Source organism: Myiozetetes cayanensis, unplaced genomic scaffold, assembly GCF_022539395.1.
Source record: "Myiozetetes cayanensis isolate MyiCay16 unplaced genomic scaffold, myiCay2020 scf5-8, whole genome shotgun sequence".
Taxonomy (NCBI): domain Eukaryota; kingdom Metazoa; phylum Chordata; class Aves; order Passeriformes; family Tyrannidae; genus Myiozetetes; species Myiozetetes cayanensis.
This window is the reverse complement of record NW_026087742.1, coordinates 25538680-25562747: the sequence shown is the minus strand read 5'-3', so window position 1 is coordinate 25562747 and position 24068 is coordinate 25538680. Positions and strand designations below refer to the sequence as shown.

Genomic DNA, 24068 nt, shown 5'->3' with positions numbered 1-24068 from the left:
AGCTACAGTACACTTCTTGTTACTTTCTCTCTAAAATTCATTTCTCTGGTAGATATGTATTAATGTGTCATTGACTCAATCTCACCTTTTGTTTATTTTTATAATGGTTTTGTTTGTCTAAATATAGGCTACTGATGTGTTCAAGCTGAGGACAAGTTAGGTGCAACTTAATAGGCTGTTATGTATAACTTTATTTCATAACTTTATTTTTAACTGAATTTTATATATCTGGGAATATAGGGTGTCAATTTTGGTCATTTTAAGTAATGTAATGTAGTTCAATATCGAGTAATTTTTCAAATTTGCTACATTAATGGCACTCTAAATTTGTAGTTATTAAAATGTCCTCATTGTAGCTTGTATTTTGCTTAGCATTTATGCTTTATTTAGAACTGGGGATAGAAAGCATTTTAAGTGAGAAAGGGCTGATGAAAGAGAGTTCAGCTGTTCTTCCTCCCATTCAAAAACAATCATATACTCTAATGTTATAATTATAAACTCTTCTTGTTTCCTTAAAGGGGTTTGGATTACAATTTGTTCTATGTTTAAAATAATTCAGGAAATGGAAACCAGTTCATCATAAACAGGTTTCACGAAGCACCCCTGTAGGTAATGTGCTTTATTTGTATTGCTCATGAAATCAGCTGCTCTAAGTCAGGGTGGTGGACTTTTGTGGTGAAAAGCAAAGGGGTGTAACAAATGTCATGTGCTAAGAATTCAGGAGAGTGCAGGAGTTGTTAATTCCTTCCATGATTTTCCTCAGGCTCTCTTCTCCGGAACCATGCCAGAGATGACAGAGAATGAGACACCTACTAAGAAGCAACATCGGTGAGTTCCTGTGGGAAAATGACTGTGTTGTAGTTTGGTAGTCTGAGGTCATGTTGCAGTTACAAAGTTTCCAGCTGAAAGTTTGGCAGTAAGGGTATTGACAAGAAGTTCTGAGGCTTGACCAGGGTTGATCCAAAAGTTTGGAACCTATGGCTGCAAAACTCCCTTTCTCTCTTGCCCTGTCTGTGCCAAACTATTTGCAGGAGACATGCCTAGCTGGGTCACCTGGGCCAAAGAGATTCTCTGATTATTACACTGACTACTCCGATGTGTCGCCGTCCTGGTTGGAGTGCAGGCCGTGTTACTGCAGAGGCTCCTGGTGGATACTGGGGGGTAACTATACTCACTTTGACAGAGTGAGTATAGTTAGATCTCCTCCTCAGTGGAATCTGGATCTTACACTCAAACCTCTGCTGGAACTCAAAATACATCTTGAGATTGTACAGCAACTCTATGACCAAAATTGGTAACAAAGTAACTTGGCGGTCATTACAACTTTTCCTGGTTTTCATTCCTTTTAGTAGCATGTTGATCTAATTAACACCTGATTGGTAGGGGAGTGCTTCAGTCCACAGTTAAATGCAGCATTCACCTTATGCTAGGTGACCGTGTAGGGTATGATTTATGATTAGGAAAAGCTCAGAGAGAACACTGATTCATCCTACAGAAAGTTTTTCGGTCTTTATGGATTTCGTGACTCTTTCTTACCCACTAATAGAGCATTTTGTATTCTGTATTGGTAATGTGAATCAAATGGCAGCTGGGTCTCTTCAATCCTTATATTCTTGTGCATATTCAGTATATATGATCATTTTAGTGGACATCTCCAGGTTGACCGCCTACAGTAACAGTCCTGTCCTGTAATCATTGTCTAAATTACACTACTTTCGGTGAGTTACTTGAATTAAAAAGGATACGTGCCTCATAGTAGTCACACATCACCCACATGTATCTTGCATTCTCACTTCAGATTCCTTGTTATATCTGGACTGTGCTGTGACAGTCGAAAAGAAGAGCAAAACATGCATCCTTTTGGCACACATCTAGACTGAGGGTGTGCTGCTGGACAGAAATCTTCTAGAAGATTATTTTTTTTTCCTGGAATGTTTCTTTTTCCAGAAAAGAGGTGTTTTGCTTTACTACACTTCCTGAAAGTATTTGTATTATTTGCATGTATACAGTACATGATTTATATAAGTAGGATACACATTTGGGATTTATTGACTTCCAGCAAAGCAAAATTGAAGCATTACACAGTGATTGTGACCCTCAGGTGGACATCTGAAACCAGAGAGAACCCTCACATGCCCAAATTATACCTAGACAGAATTTTGAGACAGTAAAGAACAGCTGCTGAGGAACAGTATTTCTGGTTTCTCTCGCAAAGGAAGCATTTTTGATACCAGAAGGTATGATGTTTGAAGATAATAAGGCTAGAAACATGAACTTGCATGGTAACATTTTCTTTCTGTTTTCTGTAAAAACATTGATCCAGTGACTGTAAAAGTGACATTTCAAACAAATACTTAACTGCCTTGTTCTCAGAAACAGAACTAGTTTTTTTAATATTTGGCCATATTGAGCACTGCATAGTATAGCAGTTGTTGCTGAACAGAAACATAAAAACCCAGTTTTGCCTAGAAATATGTACCAATAATCAAATGGAATATTACACTGTGCCTTGTTATACTGAAATTAAGTCTGAACGTGAACAAATTTTGGTTAGAAATTATTTAATATCAATGTCTAAGAACATCTGGTTGTGACTTCTGCTGTGTTCTTGTTCACAGACCAGACTATAATATTGAGTATTTTTGGCTGTAATGGAAATAATAAATTTTTGTTTGTGTGCAGATTTTTTCCCTTCTCTTTCACATCACTGTTTTCCCTTTATATTTCACAGAAAGAAAAACCGGGAGACACATAATGCAGGTAGAAACATTATACTTTGTTATTTGGTCTGGGAATAAGCACAGATGCTTTGAACTAATAAAATATATTTTACATGGAGAAGGTTCCTTCATAGGAGGAACTACACTTAAAAAAACTCACCCTGTCAAACACCTTTCAGCGTCCTTGGGTAGAATATCTGCAGAAGGGCTTCTTGGTTGTTTCTAGTTGGCTGTTTTCCATAATACATTTTTAAGGGGAGGACCATGCCCCTGGCTTTCCAATGCTTGTAAATTAAGAAGTAAACAATATCAGCTGTGTTCAATTCTAAAGGAAAATAAATGCACTGGCATTCAGGGCCAACTAATTTCCACCTGTTTCAAAACAGAGACAGATATCTGACCTGAGAGTTTTGCAAGTTCCCTGGATTAGAAGTATTCCTGTAGCCTGTCACTAAGGCACCCACCTGACTGCTGACATCCCAGAAAATTTTTGCAAATACTGTCTGTCTGTTGCAGGAGTCACATTCCTCAGGCAGCAACTAATCAGTGTTTAGCTACAATGGCATATTCTATGAGTATGAGCAGAAAGATGGACTGAGGAGGATTCTGACGGGTTTGAGTCTGGTTTATCCTAAGAAACTGATCACAGTTCTTTCATTAAACAGCACTATAATGTGGTCTTCACACTGAGTAGTTTCCATGTGAAAGCTGTGGAACATAGTGCTTGTCAGGCTGCGCTCAGGGTGTGGCCAATTTCTAAAGAATTAGGAAGTATCAGGAAATAGTCTTATCAAGTTTACTTCTAAGTTTGCTGGCCTCATTCTAATCCTCAGTTCCTGATTTACTTGCCAATAGCTTTCCAAAATCTTTATTTACTGGGCTGAACTCTGCAAGATGTGGGGACCAGCTCCCTCCAGCCCTATAGCTTGCTTAGTCATTAATATCTGGACAAGCTGAGTAGAGTGTGGCAAATATCAAAACAGAAGAGTAGCACTTCACAACCACTGTAATGTCTCTATGTATTAGTAAGACATAGAATAACTAAGTCCCAGGTATCATATGTTCAAATGTTTATGCTGCTGTAATTTATACAGTAAATTTCTTGCTTTGTCTTGCTGTGTTTAGTGTATTTAGGCCTGTCTCTGTCAAGGCCATCAATCTGTCCTGAAATAAAATAAAAAAAAAATGTAATTGTTTGAGAAATGTAAACTGAAGTGACAGACTACTGAAATAGAACTGTTTAAATTAAATTGATATGTCCTTTGTAAAGGATCAAAATGGAATACACTCACCTGTAGGTCACTGTGTGACAGTGACAGGTTTCTGTGTGCCACCAAAAGCAGCTGAAGTGAACAAACCACAAGCTTTGTTCAGCACAGTGAACACCAGCTTGAACCTTGACAAAGCCATAACAGAACCTTTTTTTCAGGGTTTTTGGGGAAGAGACATCTAATAATTTTAGTTCATGTAGAACATGAAAACATTTCAGTCAAAAAAAAAATAACTACTTAAAAATGAACTGTATTTGGAAGAGACTGACTATGGTGGATGGAAAACAAAGATTAATACTATCTGAAAAAAACATACCCAAAGGTATCTACAGTCCTAGACTTATAGACTCTTTTGGCCACTGCTCGGGCCTTGTGAAGAGGTAAATGGTGTCACTAGAGGACTACAGATGAAGCATTCTCTGGCCTTCTCCAAACTAGGTGGAGTAACTGATAATCCTTATACCTAGAGCTTCAGCTATGATTAGTGTTGGCTGCACCATCAATATAAATTTAAAATTAAGACTGAAGACCAATAAAATCCATGTTATTTCTCCTTTTATGCTAAACCTGACTTTAGTATTTAACAGACATGGGTTATCTTCCTAAATATGAGATGGATTCATTCCATAATCTTGGTTCATATGCTTTCTTTCTGCATGCCTAAATTTAATCTATCTAACTTGTGAAAAAAGTGACAGGAAACTCAGCTAGAAAGCAGTACCAAAACCTGAATTCTGAGTTGCAGTAACTCTTCTTTTCCATGAAGGGGTCCAGAAAGTCCCCACCTTTTAAAGATATAGCTGCTTATGTCATGGCTCTCAATTCCACTAAGTATTAATTAATTGAGGCTTACATTAGAGGAATTTTTTTCTTCTCTCAAGTTACTACGAGTTTCAATGTGCAATGAAAAAATGTATTTATGAGCCCTTACCCTGTATTAGTTGTGCTGCTGTTGTGCTGACTTGCCCAACCAGATGACACAGTACATATTATTTTGGTTAGTGGAGAGACATCGAAAGAAGAAGATTAATGCTGGGATAAACAGAATTGGAGAACTCATTCCCTGCTCTCCAGCACTTAAGCAGGTGAGTTTCCACCCAGAGGTGCATACAGGCTTTCCTGTGAAATGCTCAAGTGTTTCTTTGTTTGTAGAGGTATATAAATACATATTTTGCCATTTGTCTTACGAAGAAGGTAAAACTGTCTGAATTTATATTCTCAGTAATCTCACTAGCTGTATTCAAAAAAACTATTTGCAATAGAATTCCTTTTTGGAAGTGCAGGGTCATGTTAATGTAATTACACAGATTTTCAGCCTTTTATCTGACAGTGTTGCATATGACTGCTAAAGTGAATGACTTTCTCCTCAACTCATAAATGCAGGATTTCCTCTGTAGAAGGGGTGGCAGGCTGGGCAGAAGTGGGTTAGATCAGGTCAGTGGGTTGCTGGTTACATTGTGCAACTCCTGTTTGTAAAGCCAGTTTCTACAGTCTGTGTGATGACTGAGTGCTGAAAGCTATGGATTAAGTAGGGTCTCTTTTCAGGTCATTCTCCAATCCCTGCTCAGCCCTTTGCAGGTGCTCATTTTAATGTCATAAGATGTCAATAGAATTCCATTCATGCTTATTTTTGTCATCTTTGATATAATGGGATGAAAGCAATATAGAAACTGAAATAATAGCAGTAATTTAAGACACTGTCCTTGTGAAAGATGAAGCAAGAAAAATGGTTTGAGGTTGATGCACAGAAGCATCTTTTTCAAAGGCAAAGCTATCTCCAGCAGAGACTGTTCCTACTGAACAGTAGAAGAAATTAAGGAGTGAACAAAGGCCTTGCAGGCAGAATAACCATAGTTTCATAAAAAGATGATGGTGGGGGGCTTATTTTCTCTTCCCATATTTTGCAGTATATTACTTACAACATTATGCATATATCTCCCTGCGTAGTTGTTCCATGTTTGTTTCTTTCCTAGTAAAATATTTACAAGACAGTATCCTGGAAATTTCATGTAATATATGTGTTTATTAGTGAACATAAATTTTAGGCTGATCTGCAAGAAATGATTGCTGGCTGTTCAGGTTCTGTGGCCATAGTATCTACCTTTGGGCATCAGAAAATGTCAGCTCCAGCACTGAAAATGTTATTCTGTAAAAACTCACAGCATTTTAGGGTCAGAGTCACTCATGAAACCTGTAGTTCATCTTAAAAAAAAAAAAAAAAAAGAAAAAAACCACAACAAAACAAGAAAAAAACCCAAAACCAAAACCAAACAAAAAAGCCCCAAAACAAAACAAACCCTACCCAGCCATAAGGAGTCATTAAAGGTAGCACTTTTTAAAGACCTTTTGGAGCAAATGCAGTCTCATCATTATTTGATCTACCAATTCTAGACCTGTCTCCTAATTATATGTGTATGTTTTCTTTTAAAGAGCAAGAACATGATCCTGGATCAGGCCTTTAAGTACATAACAGAAATGAAAAGACAGAATGATGAACTTCTATTAAATGGAGGGAACAATGAACAGGGTAAGTGCAGATGCTGCTGGAGGCTCTAGGACTTCTATCACTCACTTCCACTGTGTGTCTGTTTGTACTGACTAACAAAGCCTGCATCAACAAACGGGAATCCCAAGACATTATGCACATACAGGAAAAATAACAACTGCTTAGAATATCTTGAAACAAAAAGCCAACAGAATACCCAAGTGATTGTTCTTGCACATAGCTGTGAGATAATGAAGTAATTGTATCGTGAAGTAATTACAGAGTTTATAGGTGATGTGACATCATCTAGTAACTCCTGTCCCAGTTTATGCTTCTATAGTGACCAGAGTGATTTCTGACAAAACTTTGGATTTTTTTCATCCAAAACATGGAGTTTCCTTCATTCATAGAGCTTTTTTCTTTTCTTTCAAAAGCTGTACAAGTTGTAGTGGCCCATTTAATAAAAATACAGTGCATCATATAAAATCTTCTTGAACAGATATGTAAAAGTACAGTGATGGAGGTATGACAGAAATAATCTCAGAGCTAATGTGGTGGTTTTTGAATTCTAAATAGTTTATCTTTTTGATATAGTTGGATTTGAAAAACCTAGGTGGTTTTCCTGGTTAGGTGAACTGTCTCCCAAGCGATTTGCCAGTTTTTGTGGCTTTACACAAGTGCTTTGTATTTAATTTTGCTTATGATTTTTAGCAATGGAACTTAATTCCACTGGAAAGCCATGAGATCATCAATTGAATAAAATCAGTTTTTGTCTTTGCAAAAGAGCAGGGAAAAGAAAAAGATTAATGTGCTTGTCTTTCCTTCAGCAATTAAACAATTTTGTTTAGTGTTCAGTTTCATCTGAGTTAGTCCTGAAGTTTTTTCTAAGTAATGTGGCATATCCTGCTATTGGTAATGGAATAGTCTGTGAAGTTCATTCACTTTCCCACTCAGTAGAGAGGCTTATCAGGATAAGAGTCTTCACTTAAGTTATGTTAATAATCTGAAGAGAGAATACATTATTAACAATTTATTCCATTTATTTCAACAATTTATTTCATTACTACACAGTATTTACTCTCTAAGTCATGTGGTATAACATTATTTCATTATTTGTTCTGCTGATGATGTAATGGAGTGCTCTCACTGTTTTGTAGCTGAAGAGATAAAAAAACTCCGGAAACAGTTGGATGAACTGCAAAAGGAAAATGGGAGATACATCGAACTACTGAAAGCAAATGATATTTGCCTGTATGATGACCCTACAATCCACTGGAAAGGGAATCTCAAAAATGCGAAGGTCTCAGTTGTTATTCCCAGCGATCAGGTTCAAAAGAACATCATTGTCTATTCTAATGGGAGTCAACCCAATGGAAATAACCAAGGAGCACCTGTCCAGGGAATAACGTTTAATGTTGGTCATAATTTACAAAAGCAAACAGCCAATGTTGTGCCAGTTCAGAGAACTTGCAACATAGTGACTCCTGTGACGATTGCTGGCATTTATCCCACAGAAAATAAGCCATGGTCTCAGCCTACAGTTTCTCCACTGGCATCTGCTCAGACTGCTCCAGCAGGGCCCGTTCTTGAGCTTTCCACCCCAGAGAACGAGCGAGGTGTGCTCACCACTGCTGCTGCCAGCTCACAGAGTGCATCTCAGTCCAGCACAGAACAGGAACTACAGTGTTCTTCAAGTAATGCACCACAGAATGATCAAAATCTCCCCAAAAGTAAAAATGATGAGGAGGGCACTAAGCCAACAAAGAAAACACTCCTGCAGGGAACCAGCCTTCCTTCCAGTGTCTCTGTGGAAGCCTCCCCAGTTCAACAGGTGAATGCAGCTTGCTCAAATACAAACAATTCCAGGAGTGACCTCCAGGAAAGCTGTGTCATATCAGCCACAGACACAGCTTGTGTGCCACCTGTGAGACTCTCTACTGCAGATAGCTTTTCCTCTGTAAATGTCCTCAAAAGCACAGATGTAGTGAGCAGTGCTGGAGTGCCTGCGACCTCTGCAGCAGAAGGAGTTAAGGCTGTGACAGCAATAAGCACTCTGGCTGCCAGTCCCTTAGAGAACTGCTGGTCTTTTTCAGGCTCTTCAGGTGTTGGCACTTCAGACTTGAAAAACATGAGTAGCCTTACACGGATGCCTTCAACTGGAAACACACAGACCACGTGGACCACTTTGCAGCTGGCAGGAAATACTGTCCAGCCACTAAGCCAAACGCCATCTGGTATAATGACTGCACTATTAAACGAGCCAGTTAATGGTGCTGGTACTGTGTCTTCTGCTCACAGCAGGCCTTTGACTACCAGTATCAGTTTGAATGCTTCTCTGCCTGGGGATGGCCAGGCAGCTGAACAGATTGTAGTTACCTTGCCCTCGTGCCCACCCTTACCTATGCAGCCTTTAATCAGCCAGCCACAGGTTAAAACTCAGGCTGCAGGAAGTATCCTTCCATTAAATTCAGCTATGCAGGTGATTCAGATGGCTCAGCCAGTCGCGTCAGCTGTTACAGGAGCGCCAGCTAACCAGAACGTCATCATTCTCCAGCCTCCAAACCCCGCTCCGTGCCCTCCGATTGTGAGAGCAGAAGTTCCCAGCCAAAATGTTAGTCAGCAAATTGTAATTATACAGGCTGCTAATCAGAATCCTCTTCCCCTCCTCTCCGCTCAGCCTTCTGCTTCTGTAAGAGTTCCTGCGAATGGGCCGACTGCAGTTGCGAACTCCAGCAGCTCCATGCAAAATGCCTCTCTTCCACAGACTTTTGGAGGAAAACACCTTGTCCATATATTACCAAGACCATCTTCTTTGCCATCTTCTAGCTCTACTCAAACATTTTCAGTCACAATGTCCAATCAACAGCATCCTCAGACTATCTCATTAAATGGGCAGCTTTTTGCATTGCAGCCTGTGATGTCCTCATCTGGAGCTTCAAATCAAGCCCCTATGCAAATTATTCAACCCACCACCAGCGAAGATCCAAATACCAATGTTGCCCTCAATACATTTGGTGCTTTAGCCAACCTCAATCAAAGCATATCGCAGATGGCTGGGCAGAGCTGCTTACACTTGTCTCTCAGCCACCCCACCAATCCCGCAACCGTCAATAACCAGATTGCCACAGTTAACTGTGTGTCATTACCAACTTCTGTGGCATCTTCAGTGCCTGCGGAGGTTTCAGTACTAACCAGTGCATCTAATTCAATAAATGCTTCCCCCAAAAAACCGTCTGCTGGCTTGCCATCCAGTGCAAAATCAAAAAGGACAAACAAAAAGCCGAGTACGAAGAAACACCAAGCAGTCAACAATAAAGTGTCCTGCGCAACAGTTTCTTGCAAAGATGCAGGGAAGGTGGACTGTGCTCCTGTGGAAACAGCGGCAAGGCATTCAAGTGGGGAAGGGCTGCTGGAAAACACTCCAGCAGTATCTCAAGCTGTAACTACATCACAGGCAAGCAGCGTGGCAGCATCGAGTGGTGTCAGTATTTCTGACGCTCATTCCAAAGAGACTGCTAGTTCTGAACAGGCAGTGAAAACACCCTCTGTTCCCGAGCCAAGCTCGGCAGAGGCACCTGCTTCTTTACCACTGGAGCCCGTGGTGTCAGAGCAGCTGCCTCTTGTCCCATCGGCTCCCAAAGATGCTGCTCCTCACCAGCAGGCACTTGGACCTCAGAACCACCCTCCAACTGTCTCTGACTTGTCAGAGTCTCCCAAACCCTGTGAACCTCCCAGCACCTTAACGTCCTCCCGTAGCGAAGCACAGGTGACACATTCTCAGGTTGCTGGGACATCAGCAGCACAGAGCGGCACAACAAGTCATAATTCCAAGGCAGGAATGATTTCGGAGTCCTGCAACATTGAGCAGGATTCCTCAGTGGTAATGCAAGATGCAGACTTGTTAGAAGGACAGGGTCTAACCAAAATGCTGTCTGATCTCACAAAAGAAAGAACAGCTGTGGAAAAAACCTCTTCATTTACTGTTCAGGGGGAGCATTCTAATTTTCCTATGGAAAACTCCAAATCAGCAGAATCAAATGTTGATTTGCCCGAGAAGCAGGAACTCTTGCTAATGAACTCGGAAGGTGACACTCTCTCCCAGCATCACTCCTGCATCTCTGATCAGGAAGTAGTCAGTGCTTCCCTTATTGCTAGCAGGCAGGCAGACTCCCCGATGTCAACCAGCTCTGGCAGCAGTCGAGGCTTCTCAGTTGCATCTATGTTGCCAGACACCACCAGAGAAGATGTCACAAGCAGCACCTCAACCAGTACCTGTAACAGCTGCACATTTTCAGAACAGACTGATATTGTAGCTCTTGCGGCGAGAGCTATTTTTGACCAGGAAAACCTTGAGAAAAGTGGAGGAGGAGTACAGGTTAACACGAGGGATGCTGTCTCTAAGTCAGCTGAGGTTGCACCGCTGGAGAGAGAGCAACAGCCTTTTAAACCTCAGTCAGTGAAAGAAAACAATGCAGGACCGTTGGAAGTGGCCCCAAACAAATTCAGTGCTCACGATACAGCATCGGCAAACATTGACAGGCAGGTTGAAAAGCCAAGCTGCTCCGTAGGAGGTGTAGAAACATCGAACCCTCCTTTGCAGATTTCCACCTCCCAGACACCAAGCATAACCAGTCTAAGCGTGAATAATCTAATACACCAGAGTCGCATTGTCCATCCCCTGGTGAGTTGCTCAAGTTTATCCCAGCCTTCGGAGCCTGCGAGTGTCCCTGCAACTGTGAGCCTCTCCCTTCCATCTAGCACGTATATCAATCAATCTCCAGGACCCGCTATGATGAGTGAGTATGCTCAGGAACAACTGAATGCCATTAGGGCAAGCACCATGCAGGCTCCCCAGCTGCAGGAGTCACACTTAAAGCATCAAAGTCACGAAGGTCGCAAAGACTCAGCCAAGCGGGCCGTTCAAGATGACCTTCTGCTTTCTACAGCAAAGAGGCAAAAGCAGTGCCAGACAGCACCCATAAGGCTTGAGGGGATGGCACTGATGAACCGGACACCAGAGAGTATTGCTGATCAAACACAGATGCTGGTCAGTCAGATTCCTCCTAATTCTTCCAATTCAGTGGTGTCCGTGAGCAATCAAGGGCACGCTGATGGCCTCAGTAGGTTATTTCCATCCAACAGCAATTTTGTAACACCAGCTTTGAGGCAAACTGAGGTTCAGTGTGGTTCTCAGCCATCAATTTCAGAGCAGCCAGGCCAGGCAGGGCAGCACTTGCAGCCAATTCAACATGTTCCTTCTCAAGGCATCTCTCACCTTCACAATAATCACCCATATTTAAAGCAACAGCAGGCTGGTCAGTTGAGAGAGAGGCACCACTTGTATCAGCTGCAGCACCATGTCACTCACGGGGAAAACTCAGTCCACTCTCAACCCCACAGTGTCCACCAACAGCGAACAATACAGCAGGAGGTGCAGATGCAAAAGAAAAGGAATCTCATCCAGGGAACGCAAGCCACGCAGCTTTCCCTACAGCAGAAACACCACGGAAGTGATCAAACACGGCAAAAGGGTGGTCAGCCTCATCCTCACCACCAACAAATGCAGCAGCAGATGCAGCAGCACTTCGGAGCTTCCCAGCCTGAAAAGAACTGTGAAAATCCTGCAACAAGCAGAAACCACCATACCCACCCTCAGAGCCATATGAATCAGGATATTATGCATCAGCAGCAACAAGATGTTAGCAGCAGACAGCAAGGTTCCGCTTCTGAACATGTTTCAGGGCACAATCAGATGCAAAGACTTATGACCTCAAGGGGCTTAGAGCAGCAAATGGTGTCCCAGGCAAGCATCGTAACCAGACCATCAGATATGACGTGCACCCCTCACAGGCAGGAGAGAAACAGAGTTTCCAGCTACTCTGCTGAGGCCCTCATTGGGAAAACGCCCTCTAATTCGGAGCAGAGAATAGGAATATCTCTTCAAGGCCCTAGGGTTTCTGACCAGCTCGAAATGAGAAGTTATCTTGATGTTTCTAGGAATAAAGGGTTGGCGATTCATAATATGCAGGGCCGCTTGTCTGTCGACCACACAGTTGGCTCAGATGTGCAGCGTCTTTCTGATTGCCAAACATTTAAGCCCACCGGACCCAATCAACAACCGACGGGCAATTTCGATGTTCAGGCTTCAAGGAACAGTGAAATTGGCAATTCTGTGTCATCCCTCAGGGGCATGCAGTCACAAGCGTTCCGAATCGGTCAAAATACTGGGCCCTCCATAGAGAGACAGAAGAGACTGCCCTACCAGCCAGTTCAGGGTATTCCAACGGGGAATACGCTACCATCAAGGGAAAACGAAAACACGTGCCACCAAAGTTTCATGCAGAGTTTGCTCGCCCCTCACCTTGGAGATCAAGTTAGTGGAAGCCAAAGATCAATCCCAGAACATCAAAGGAACACACAGTGTGGCGCCTCCTCCACAATAGAGTACAACTGTCCCCCAGCGCGAGACGGCGTCCACATCCGAAGAGACGGTGATGGCCAGAGTAGGGAAAGCTGTGACATGTCTATTGGGGCAATTAACACAAGGAACAGTTCTTTGACTATTCCTTTTTCGAGTTCTTCTTCCTCGGGAGATATTCAGGGTCGCAATACAAGCCCAAACATCTCTGTGCAGAAGTCCAATCCCATGAGGATGACAGACAGTCATGGAACTAAGAGCCACATGAATACGCCTGTTTCTAGCAACATGCATGGGGTCGTGAGGCCAACGCACCCTCACCCTGCGGTTTCTCACGGAAATGGTGAGCAAGGGCAGCCTTCTGTTCGTCAGCCAAATTCTTCAGTTACTCAGCGGTCAAGACATCCTCTGCAAGACAACGGAGGTTCTAAAATACGTCAGCCTGAAAGGAATCGATCTGGAAATCAAAGACATGGAAATGTCTTTGACCCTAGTCTTCCCCATCTTCCCCTGTCCACCAGTGGCAGTATGATCCTTGGGCGCCAGCAGTCCGCAATAGAAAAAAGAGGAAGCATTGTCCGGTTTATGTCTGATGGCCCTCAAGTATCTAACGATAACACGGCCCCTGACCAACATACTCTCTCTCAAAATTTTGGATTCCCTTTTATTCCAGAGGGTGGCATGAATCCACCAATAAATGCCAATGCCTCTTTCATTCCACCGGTCACTCAGCCTAGTGCCACTCGAACACCAGCTCTAATCCCAGTTGATCCTCAGAATACGCTACCATCCTTCTATCCACCTTACTCCCCTGCCCACCCTACCCTCTCCAATGACATTTCTATCCCTTACTTTCCCAATCAAATGTTTCCTAACCCAAGCACAGAAAAGCCAAGTAGTGGAAGTTTAAACAATCGATTTGGATCCATTTTGTCTCCTCCCAGGCCTGTTGGTTTTGCTCAGCCAAGTTTTCCTTTGCTTCCAGATATGCCACCAATGCACATGACCAACACGTCGCACTTATCCAATTTTAACTTAACGTCTTTGTTTCCAGAAATAGCCACAGCTCTTCCTCCAGATGGTTCAGCAATGTCGCCTTTGCTTTCCATTGCAAACACATCTGCTTCAGATTCTTCCAAGCAGTCCTCAAACCGACCTGCGCACAACATAAGCCATATTTTAGGTCATGACTGCAGCTCAGCTGTATGAAAACTGATAGACTGACTTCTAGTCTGATGCGTTGTTTATATATTTAAGAAGAAGAGAGTGGAGGCCATTCATAGCATCACTGTTTATTTGCCTAAATGTATGTATATGGGTACTTTCTGTATTTATATACATGTTGTATTTCCACCCACCTTACTAACTCTAAAGCACCAGTGCCTAAAGCAATGCTTACTTACTAGTAAACAGTAAGGATGCAACACTGAGAGGTGTGCAAATATTGATTGTTGATTTTCCAACAATCAAGTTTGATGTCCGATTGTTCCAAGGTAAAGAGAGTGAGAGCATTCGTACGGGAGACAAGAAACAAGTGCTACAGGTGTCGGTTTGTTTCTGATACGTTTACCTGAAACTGCAGAGGAACTTGAAATGGCTTGGGGTTTTTCTTTTGTAAAATATCTTCAGGAGCCTCAACAGAAGTCAAGTCTGTGTTAACCCAGTGTTAATTGAAAAAGGCATTTGTTGTGCAGCTTTTGTCTGTTTTAAGCTTGCCCTGTGCAATTGACTTAAAGCTGACTTTACATGGTTAAAATTACTACACGTTCGCATGGTCAGCAATTAAAAATACTGGTTTAGAAAATCTGGATCTCTTTAACCCATGACTTTCCATTTCTAAGAAGAATTTTGCTTGGATCTGTTTTAGGAGTGGCTTCAGTTACTGCTGAACTCGGTCAACGTTTAAATGTAGCTTGCGACTCTTTCTGGTGCAGTCAGCAGAGACAGCAGCTGTGTTTGTTGCCATGTCACTGTTCATTGCTGCAAGTTACCTCAGGGTGGGTTTTGTACCTTGGTTAGCACCTTCTTAATGTCCTTTTCCTTTTTTTTTTCCCCTCTCCTTTTCTTTGGCCCATGCTCAAACACCAGCTTTCTGGTTTCTGTGAGTGACAGCCCAACAGCCCTTTGTTGTACCAGGCAGCACATGGGAGGAGGACTGAACCTGTGGCACCCCACAAAATGAGTGGGGATCCTTGAGGGCAGTGTTCACTTGATATTGCTGACCAGATCGAGCCTGAGTTATTATCAGTACTCTGCACTTGAATGCACCTTTTATCTAAACCTGTGTGATTGTGGCTGAAGGAGGAACATGGTTGTGTCAAGAGTAAACATAATAGGAAGACACTGGGATTTTGAGCACCACAAGGAAGAATGATGTGTTTGTTCACGTGTGAGATATGGAGTGAAAGTGTGTGCACTAGCTGAGTCTCCAGTACTTTCACAAATTTCAATCCCATTTCTTTTAAAGGAAAGGGAAGAACTAGGTACAATTTATGGCTGTGCACTGTGCTTTTCTTCAAACAAGGCAGAAATATTTGTCTTATATTTTTATGTGCTTGGAAATACCATTCTGGGTTTGATTCTTCAAATAACATGGTAACTTCAGGTTCCTTTATATGCAATTCTCCCCCTACCAGCTGCAGAGTGGCAAAACCTGCTCCAGGACCTCTTCTCTGGTCTGGGTAAGCTTGAAATGCTTGTGTGTTGCACACCAGCACATTGTCTTGCTGCTCCTGGGACCTGTCACAGGCCCCTGGTGAGGGCATGGGGAGGAGCAGGCTCCCTGGGATTTTGCTTTGTTATGGTTTGGGGTTTTTTTCTTTGAAAAGTGGAAAGGAATCTATTCCTCCATCTCCAAGAACAGGACCCTCAAAGACAGACCTGCAACATTTTTCCATAGATTGACTTCCCAGATGTTGTTTTTGCTAAGCCCTTTTCCACTGATCCAGGAAAGTAAGGAGACTTTGACATGAAAAATAATTGGGCCTTGTCTGTATTCTGTCCCAACAGTGTCTCTGCTCTTGTAACCCGCAGTCTGATATTTTCCCGCAAGGTGAAGTAAAATGGTTCTGATTCTGATTGGGAATCACTTTTTAATTCAGATGGAGCCTATCTTAGGACAATAAATCTAAGTGGTGTATCAGTTCTCTATGTTTCTTGAAAACAATAGATTGAATATTTATTTCAGTTCCCGGCTTGTCTCTGCCAAAGTGTAGTTACCAATGGAGTGGCAGCCACTGGGCTGTGCAGAGAGCAGGAGGGTTAGGAATGAGTCAGTCCTCAGCCTCAAGCTGACTAAGCCAACTACAGGTCTCAGTGTTCTGTGGTGAGACTCTTGATCAAAGGGATTTCCTTAATGCAGTAGCTCTCAAAGGGGCTGCCTCAGCTGGTGAAATGAGTTCCAGAACAGGGAGTGGTTCCATGGTTTTTGGAAGATAAAGACAGGGGGATCGAAGCAGCAGCCACACTGTGCATTACATGTTTGTCTGGACTCGGAGGAGGGAAGCAAAGCCACCATTCTTACTCTCTTTAAATGGCATCATGTGTGCAGTGATGGGTTTGGCTTTCAAGACAAACTAGTGAAAAATTAAGCCCTGGCTTCTAGGACTTTTATATATAAAGATGCTAATCCTGCTCTTCATTCCAGACATTCACACTACCACAGTAGCTTCCTCTGCTGGGAAAACTATTACTTCATGATGTCTGTGAAAAATGGAGTGACCTTATAAACTTCTACCTGTTGCTAGACTAGAATGTCCCACAGATCCATTTGGCTGGATAAGCTTCATTCCAGAGTACTGAAGGAGCAATCAGGAGATATGGCAGGATCCCACTTGGTCATCCACCAAAGGTCTGGGGAAGTCCCTGCTGATGGGAAAGTAGCCAGCCTTATTCCAATCTGCAGAAAGGGTGTGAGGGAAGAACCCAGGGAACTACAGAGTGAGTCTAACCGCAGTTCCCGAGTTTAAGGAATAATGCAATTATCAGGCATAGTCAGCATGGCTTCACAAAGGGAAACTCCTATCCAGCTAATTTGATATCCTGTTATGATAAGGTCACCCACTTAGTGGGTGAATGGAAAGTGCCGGATGGAATGTTTCTGGATTTTAGTAAGGATTTTGATACCATCCCTCACATCATCCATCTGGACAAGCTGTCCAGCTGTGGGATGAGCAAGTTCATGGTGTGCTGGGTGAAGAATGGGCTGAAGGGCAGAGGTCAAAGGGCTGTAGTGAATGGGGCTACATCTGGCTGATGACCAGTCACCAGCAGTGTTCCCCAGGGCTCAATTCCAGGGCCACTCCTATCCAATGTATTTATCACTGATCTGGATGCAGGAGTTGAGCACACCACTGGCAAGTTTGCTGATGATACCACACGGAGAGCAGCTGTTCACAGATGCTTTGCAGAGGGATCTGGATAGATTGGATCCTTGGACTGTGACTAATGGGATGAAATTTAATAAGTTCAAGTGCCAGATTCTGCACATGGGACAAAGTAACACCAGGCACAAGTATAAATAGGGAGAGGAGTGGGGGGACAGCACCCTGTAGAGCGGGCCCTGGGGGTGCTGGTGGGCAGCAGCTCAGTGTGAGTCAGCAGTGTGTGCCTGGGCAGCCCAGAGGGCAAACCACGTCCTGGGGAGCATCAAACACAGCATCACCAGCCAGTCAGAGGGAGGGGAACATCCCACTGGGCTCAGCATTGGTGTGGCCTCAGACTGAGTGCTGGGTGCAGTTCTGAGCCCCACCATTTCAGAGGGATGTGAAGGTCCTGGAATGAGTCCAAAAGAGCACAACAAAGCTGGTGGAAGGGCTGGCAGGTGTGTCCTGCGAGGAGCGGCCGAGGGCTCTAGGCTTGTCTGCTTTGGAGAAACAGAGACTAAAGGTCAACCTTCTTGCACTGAGTTGTGAAGGTTAGTTGTGCCACTGACAGGTCAGTGGCTCAGTTCCTTTGGCAGGGAAGAGGAGCAATTGCAACATCTTTACCATGGAGTGGAAACTATTGCTTCTTTCTTTTATTTTTCCTTTCTCCTACCGTTGAACCTGTTGAACCTGTTGTGTTTAGGTTGATAAAACTCGTTTTACCTCAATCTGTACTTGGGAGAGTACTTTGAAAAAGGAGCATCAGTTTTGCAGATTGAATGATTCTGTTTTACTTGTTATGATAACAATTTCTTAAAGAAATACATTTTCTTCAGCAAACATCAATGACAACATTTATCTTTTTCTCCTAAGAATTACCTGTTCCCTTATTTTTAAAGATGTATTTATAAAAGACTATATTTGGAAAAGTTGCAATTTGTTAGCCTGAGAATGCCATTTTCTCTTCCATAATACATTTTTGAAGGTTACTTATACTAAGACAGGGTTTGTTTTGGCTCTGAAGGAAGGAAAAATACTCAGTATTGCTTAATTTAGCAAAATAAGCAGTGGAAGGGAAAGGTTGGGCACTGCCTCTGGGGTGGGACTGCTGCAGCTGACAGGCGTTGTGTGGCTGTGGCTTTCAGCTTGGCCTAAGTGACTTCTACAAATAGTATTGGGCTGGATTGCATGTATGTCAGTGTAGTCCATGATCAACCCCTTAAGCAGCCTAGGAGAATAGGAACAGAGACAGGCTATGTTGAAAGCAGGCAATAAAATAGTATTAATACTGTATTAATATTTATACACCATTGAGAGAAAAGACCTCATTTAAGAACAGCTAAGGGAAACGAGAACTGAAGTGGTTTGAGTTGATGGCTGGGCCTTATTGGAATGGGTTTTCCAGCTCCTGCTCCCAGCTCCAGTCACTATGCTGCTGCCCTGGTGGAAGAGCACCTCTCTGACAAAAAATAAATATACTGTGCTAGTCCAGAGCCTCCTGATTTTTGCACAGATTTCCTACTGCACTTTAAAGCTGCGCTGTTGCTGCTGTGGTTGGTGACTGTAGTTCTGTTGCAGGAAAAAGATTGAATGGCAGGGCAACTGCAGAGGGCGTTGCTGGAGAAAATGGGCCATTTAATTACTTCTGTTATCTTTTCACATTATTCTGAGGTACTTGTGCAGCCCTGGCTCAAGGACTCGGTCACAAACTCATGCTGTTTCTGGATGACTGAATGTAGTCAGCTGTGCTAAGAGCTGTGATCTTTTGCCATTCCCCTAGTAAGTTTCATGCTCATCACTTTCTCACTTTCACTGGCAAGACAGAATGGCATTGAGTCTATTTATAATAAATCAGTCAAATTTGTGTTGTTTTCTGATACACTGCTGCAAGGAGCTCCACTCTTTATCATCACCTGGCCTGTTATCATTCACCACTTGTCCTTTCTCCCATTGCCATGATCCAGCATGGGTAGCAGTCTCATGGACAGGAGTGCCACTGCAGAGACAGGTTTGCATGTGAGGGCGTTTTCAAATTCTACTCCCTCTGCAATACCAAGTAAATCTAAAACCTCGGAGCACCAACACTTTATTCCCACTAGTTACCCTGAGAGCAAGTTACTCCGTGAACTGGTGAAAGATGTAGTGGAGGTTTTTGGTCATGACAATACAAATTCATATTCTCTCTGCGAAAAAACTCTGCTTAGTTACACAGAAGCCATTTGTTATATACTGATACCAGTTTTTATGAGATAAATTTAAAAAATAAAGGCATTTCTTTCTGCCTCACCAAAAGTATCTTTACAAGCAGGTTCCCAAGTTTGCAAAATGTGCTGCTGTTCTGGCAATCACAAGCATGAAACAGTGGAGCTCATGGTGGTTTGGGCCCTGTTCCTGCCTGCTCACTGTGAGAAGGGAAGCAAATACAGATTTTGCCACAGGAGATTAATCAAAGATGCTGTTGCCCTCCACAGTGTAAATTATTTATATTCAGTCCAGAGTTTCCTGCTGTGCTTCTGTTTTATACAGCTGTAAAAGACTTGGATACAGTCCCAGTGGAAAGTCCTTACTATTTTGTAATGGAAAAAAGGAACTTTGCAGTAGAAATCTATAATGAATGAACAGGAACATCATCTTCCAATTGTAAATAAGATCTTGCTCTGTTTATTTTGACATCTTTTTACAAATGTGTTACATTCAGGTGTAAATATCCCAAACCATGATCTTGTTCAGAGTTCTGAGATTTCTATTGTTAAATGTAATACTTTGTTTAATAGTTGTAATAATTATTTGTATAGATATGAACATAATAGTATTTTATTAAAAAAAAAGAAAACCACTCTTTGGATACTATGTTCTTGTTGATACAGCTTCTTTCCCCATGGAAAGTCATGCCATTCACTCTTCAAAAGAGGTAAAAGTTTTGGGAATTTACAGTTACAGTTTTCCACTGATGTATATTTTCTGCATAGACCAGGGTTATGCACTGCATTATTTGGAGGTATAAAACTACACAATTCAGAAGAAACATACTCATAATAAAGTATCAAAATAATGCATGGCAGGTGCTGTCCTGGCCCAGGCGACAGTGCTCGCTGAGTTGAGATACAACTTCAGTTTTTTATAATGCTTCTCATCACAGTCTGCTGCAGTTTTTGAAGTGCTCTAAGACAGTTCTTCTGTCACAGTTTGAAGCTAAAGGATGTGGTTTGTTTGAGAGCAGTACAGAGACGTTGCAAGGTAAAGTAAAGGCATTGCTGGGAGGCTGCAACAGAAGTTGACAGAACTACTGTGAAACTGTTGTCTGCAGGGCCTCCAGAAAAATTTGCTTGTAAAGATCAAAATTCTCACGGATGCGGAAGATGCCTTTACGGAAGGCCTTAGGGTTTTTTTAATTAAAGTTCAGTATTGAGACAGAGGATCTTCTGTTTTGCTACTTCAGTGAGAGCCAGTACGTGTAGTTCATTCAGAGCAGAGGGGAGGGGAAAGAGGATGCAAGGCAGGTGAATAGCTCCAAGGAAGGTGCCCTTCACTGCTGGCTAGCTGCAACAGATGCAGGTGCTTCTTTCTGCCTGTGGGAGATGGAGCAGGGCTCCACGAGGCCCCAGCAATGCCCCTGGGGCAAGGAGGTCCCGCTTGGCCGCCCTCTGGCATTCCTTGGCACTGAGAGCTGCCAGGGTGCCTTTGGGCCTGATGGGCTCATACAAGTGCTTGGTGTGGCCACGTGCACATAAGGAAAACCACAGAAAAAAGCACTGGTGAAACTTGCTCAGTGTTTCTTCTCTCATCTTAAGCCAGAGATGGAGCATAGCCAGGGGCTGCATACCACAGTCTCAAACAGACCCTGCAAGGGTCACGGATAAACTCAGTATCCCCATGTTACTGTCATTGGTAACTGCCCCTCCACTCCCCTCCCCCCAGCATCTACACAGGTGCTGCTGCTTTAATAGGCTCAGAATCTACTTGTGGACAAGTTCACCTTTCTCCTAAAACTGTGCCTTCCCATTTCACAGTGCAGAGTCCTCCCCCTGCCTTAGCTGCTCTTCTGGCCAAGAGGTTTGAATGGTAGTTGTAAGAGTGTACTGGGCAGAACAACAACTTTACCTAAATTTCCTGAGAAAACAAGGAATATATGGAATATAAGGGTTTTTAATATAAGTTTGTTACAGTGAGAGCAGTAAAACACTGGAACAGGTTGGTCAGAAAGGTGGCAGATGCCCCATCCCTGGAAACATTCAAGGTCAGGGTGGATGCAACCTGGCTTTGAGCAACCTGGTCCAGTGGGAGGTGTCCCACTACAGGGCTGTTGAAACTAAATGACTCTGAAAGATCCCTTCCAAGCCAAACCATTCCATGATTCAATGATAACGTTTTGTCCACCTCCTCTTTGTGGCCTAAGGCAACAGAGCTGTGGAAGAGGGAAGACACCCTTCAGGTGCCCAGGAGCTGTGGAAAGAGCAGAGCAGGGTAGAGGCAAGAGACAGGTCACATTGCTACAGGGGAGGTAAAGCAGAAGCTGCTCAGCAGCAGCTTTCTGGCCATGCACCACCCAAAATCATCTGACCCATCCACTGCACTGCCTTTTACTTGGGAAAAGGTTAAGAGCCCTGGGAAAGGTTTTGCAGAAGGTGTAACACAGATGATACAGAGCTGAGTATTAGCAGCTCTTTTTCTTACAGAAACAGCAAACAGAGCTCATGATTTGGCAAATAAGCCTGAGTATTGAATAACCAACTGTAGAAAGCTTAGGGCAGGTGTTCCTGGGCTGGTACAGCTTCCATAATGCAAGGAGAGGTACTCTGGCAGGCACCACTTCCAGCCAGACCAGTTCCTGCTTCCTTCAAGCTCCTCACAGCCCCTACCATGAGCTGAGGAAGAGATTCACCTGAAAAGTGAACCATTTGTTTCGCTTCAGGAGTTGTGACAGCAGTTTATGCTGAGCATGTGATGAGGGAAGCAGGGACCCCACTGCTGGCCTGCAGGCAGCAGGAAGGCCCCCCCCACCTCCTAGCACAATTCCAAGATGCTACTCTGCTTTTCTCCCTTTACACTTCTGTTCCTTACTGAGCAGAGAAAGGTGAGAAAACAATAACCTGCAAATCATGGAATGAGGGTCCCCCACCTATCCAATGACAAGCTGGACAAGGACAGCAGGACTCAAGAAAAACTGCATTCCAGGTCCAAGGGCTGCACAGCCAAGTGTGACCAGGACAGCTGGGAGGCACAGAGCTTCCCAGGTGCCCAGACAGACACACCGGCAGCCAGAGGGATCCCTGGAGCTGCTGAGTGAGGTTGGGCACTGCAGCCACTAGGTGGGAGAACTGAAGTACAAACAGAAACCAGCAGACAAGAGCAAAGCTAAGAGGAAATTTTAAAAAGCAATGCATCATGCTGGAAGCACAGAAGCAACAGGAAGACGATTCTAACCTTTCCTCCCATCTCTCAGGCTTGAGGTGCCTTTTCTTGTATTTCATTTCTTTCATGGTTTTCTTGCTCGTTCTGTGCTGTTCTCCAGCCTTCTCCAAACTCTCTCTCCCTCACTGTTACTACCTTACCCTTCACACACTGTGCTCTTCTCTGCTTAGCTGTGAGCCCATATGCTGTTCTGCCTCCTACGCTGAGCCTTCCAACTGCTGTTCAATGTTAGTTTTTTCTCATATTCCAATTTGAAGGTGATAAACCAGCTTCCTGGCTAGAAACAAATACAAGCTTGCAGCAAGGTCTGAGACTACAGATTATGAAAGAGGGGGAGAAGTAATTCATCTTCTATGAAAATGTGTGTCTAACACTGCACAAATTTGGGGGCACACAAGCCCTTCTTCAGTTTGGCACAGCACTGGGGGCTCCTACAGTGGCCCTTGCATTTGCAAGGAGAGTAGCAGAGAGCACACGTTATAAAAACACTGTCAGGTCAAATATTCCTATGATTCCTGCATACAGAAGCCCTGGTGGTTCCATGTTTCTAACCATGCTGGGCAAGACAGAGCACCACAGTCCCACACAGAGTCCCCCATGGGGGGCAGCTCAGTCTTGCTGCACTCAGGATTTGGGTTGTTTGGGTTTTGTTTGTTTTGTGGGTTTTTTGCACCCCAGATTTCTTGGCAGTCCCTCCTTATGGGAAGGAAAAGGAAGCTGCAGGCAAGCCCAAGTAGCTAATATTGGATTCAGACATTTAAGACACACCAAGAACATATGGCAGGGCTGCAGGGTGGCTGAATGAAAAATGTGAACTATCCTCAGCTTGATACTTCTCTGCTGATGCTACTCAGATAAAAACAAGTGTCATCCCCTTCCCTGCAGCCTCCGCTGATACTGTTAAGGAAGAGAAGCTCAAGCTTTGCAACATCCCTGAGAAACCTACCCGTTTCCAAGATGAAACATTCCCAACTCCATTTGCATGGCAAACCTGTGAGTCAAGCCCAAAGCACTGTCATACAACACAGCACACCAGGACCACCTCCACCTTCTTAATTTCTGGCACACCCCGCCTGAAACACCTCCGGAGTGGCAAAAGCTGTGCTTGGGAAGGTAACAGCTAGCAGCTGCTTGTGCCATTCCTCCTCCAGCCCTCTCCCACCCTGCTGAAGGGACTACAGTGACAAGAGTGCCTGTTCTTCACTCTATTTCGTCTCACAAAGGCAATTGTAAGAGAACAAAGCAGGTCATCCACACCAATGCTCAGGAAACGTCTGTGACAGTCCCAAGGGTGACAGCAGCTGTGTGACACCGCTGGGCACCCCTCTGCCCCAGCTGCTCTCCTTGCTGCTGCTGAGAGCTGGAGCAAGAAGAATTCAGATCAACCTGCAGAGCAGG

At 43.5% G+C, this 24068-nt stretch overlaps 1 protein-coding gene across 10 annotated transcripts in view; it reads left to right on the top strand.

The window, feature by feature from the left end:
• USF3 (upstream transcription factor family member 3) overlaps positions 1-20397 on the top strand; it is a 33154-nt gene extending 12757 nt beyond the window's left edge. For 6 of the 10 annotated variants that reach the window (XM_050333956.1, XM_050333950.1, XM_050333957.1 and 3 more), the window contains 5 exons: positions 764-828; positions 2732-2760; positions 4994-5076; positions 6422-6518; positions 7634-20397. In XM_050333956.1, coding sequence (XP_050189913.1) covers positions 764-828; positions 2732-2760; positions 4994-5076; positions 6422-6518; positions 7634-14103 — 6744 coding nt within the window. In that variant the 3' untranslated portion in view covers positions 14104-20397. Of the gene's footprint in view, positions 1-763; positions 829-2731; positions 2761-4932; positions 5077-6421; positions 6519-7633 lie in introns of all 10 variants that reach the window. The other 4 variants (XM_050333954.1, XM_050333953.1, XM_050333952.1 and 1 more) reach the window with 1 other exon arrangement.
• Positions 20398-24068: the final 3671 nt, after the last annotated feature.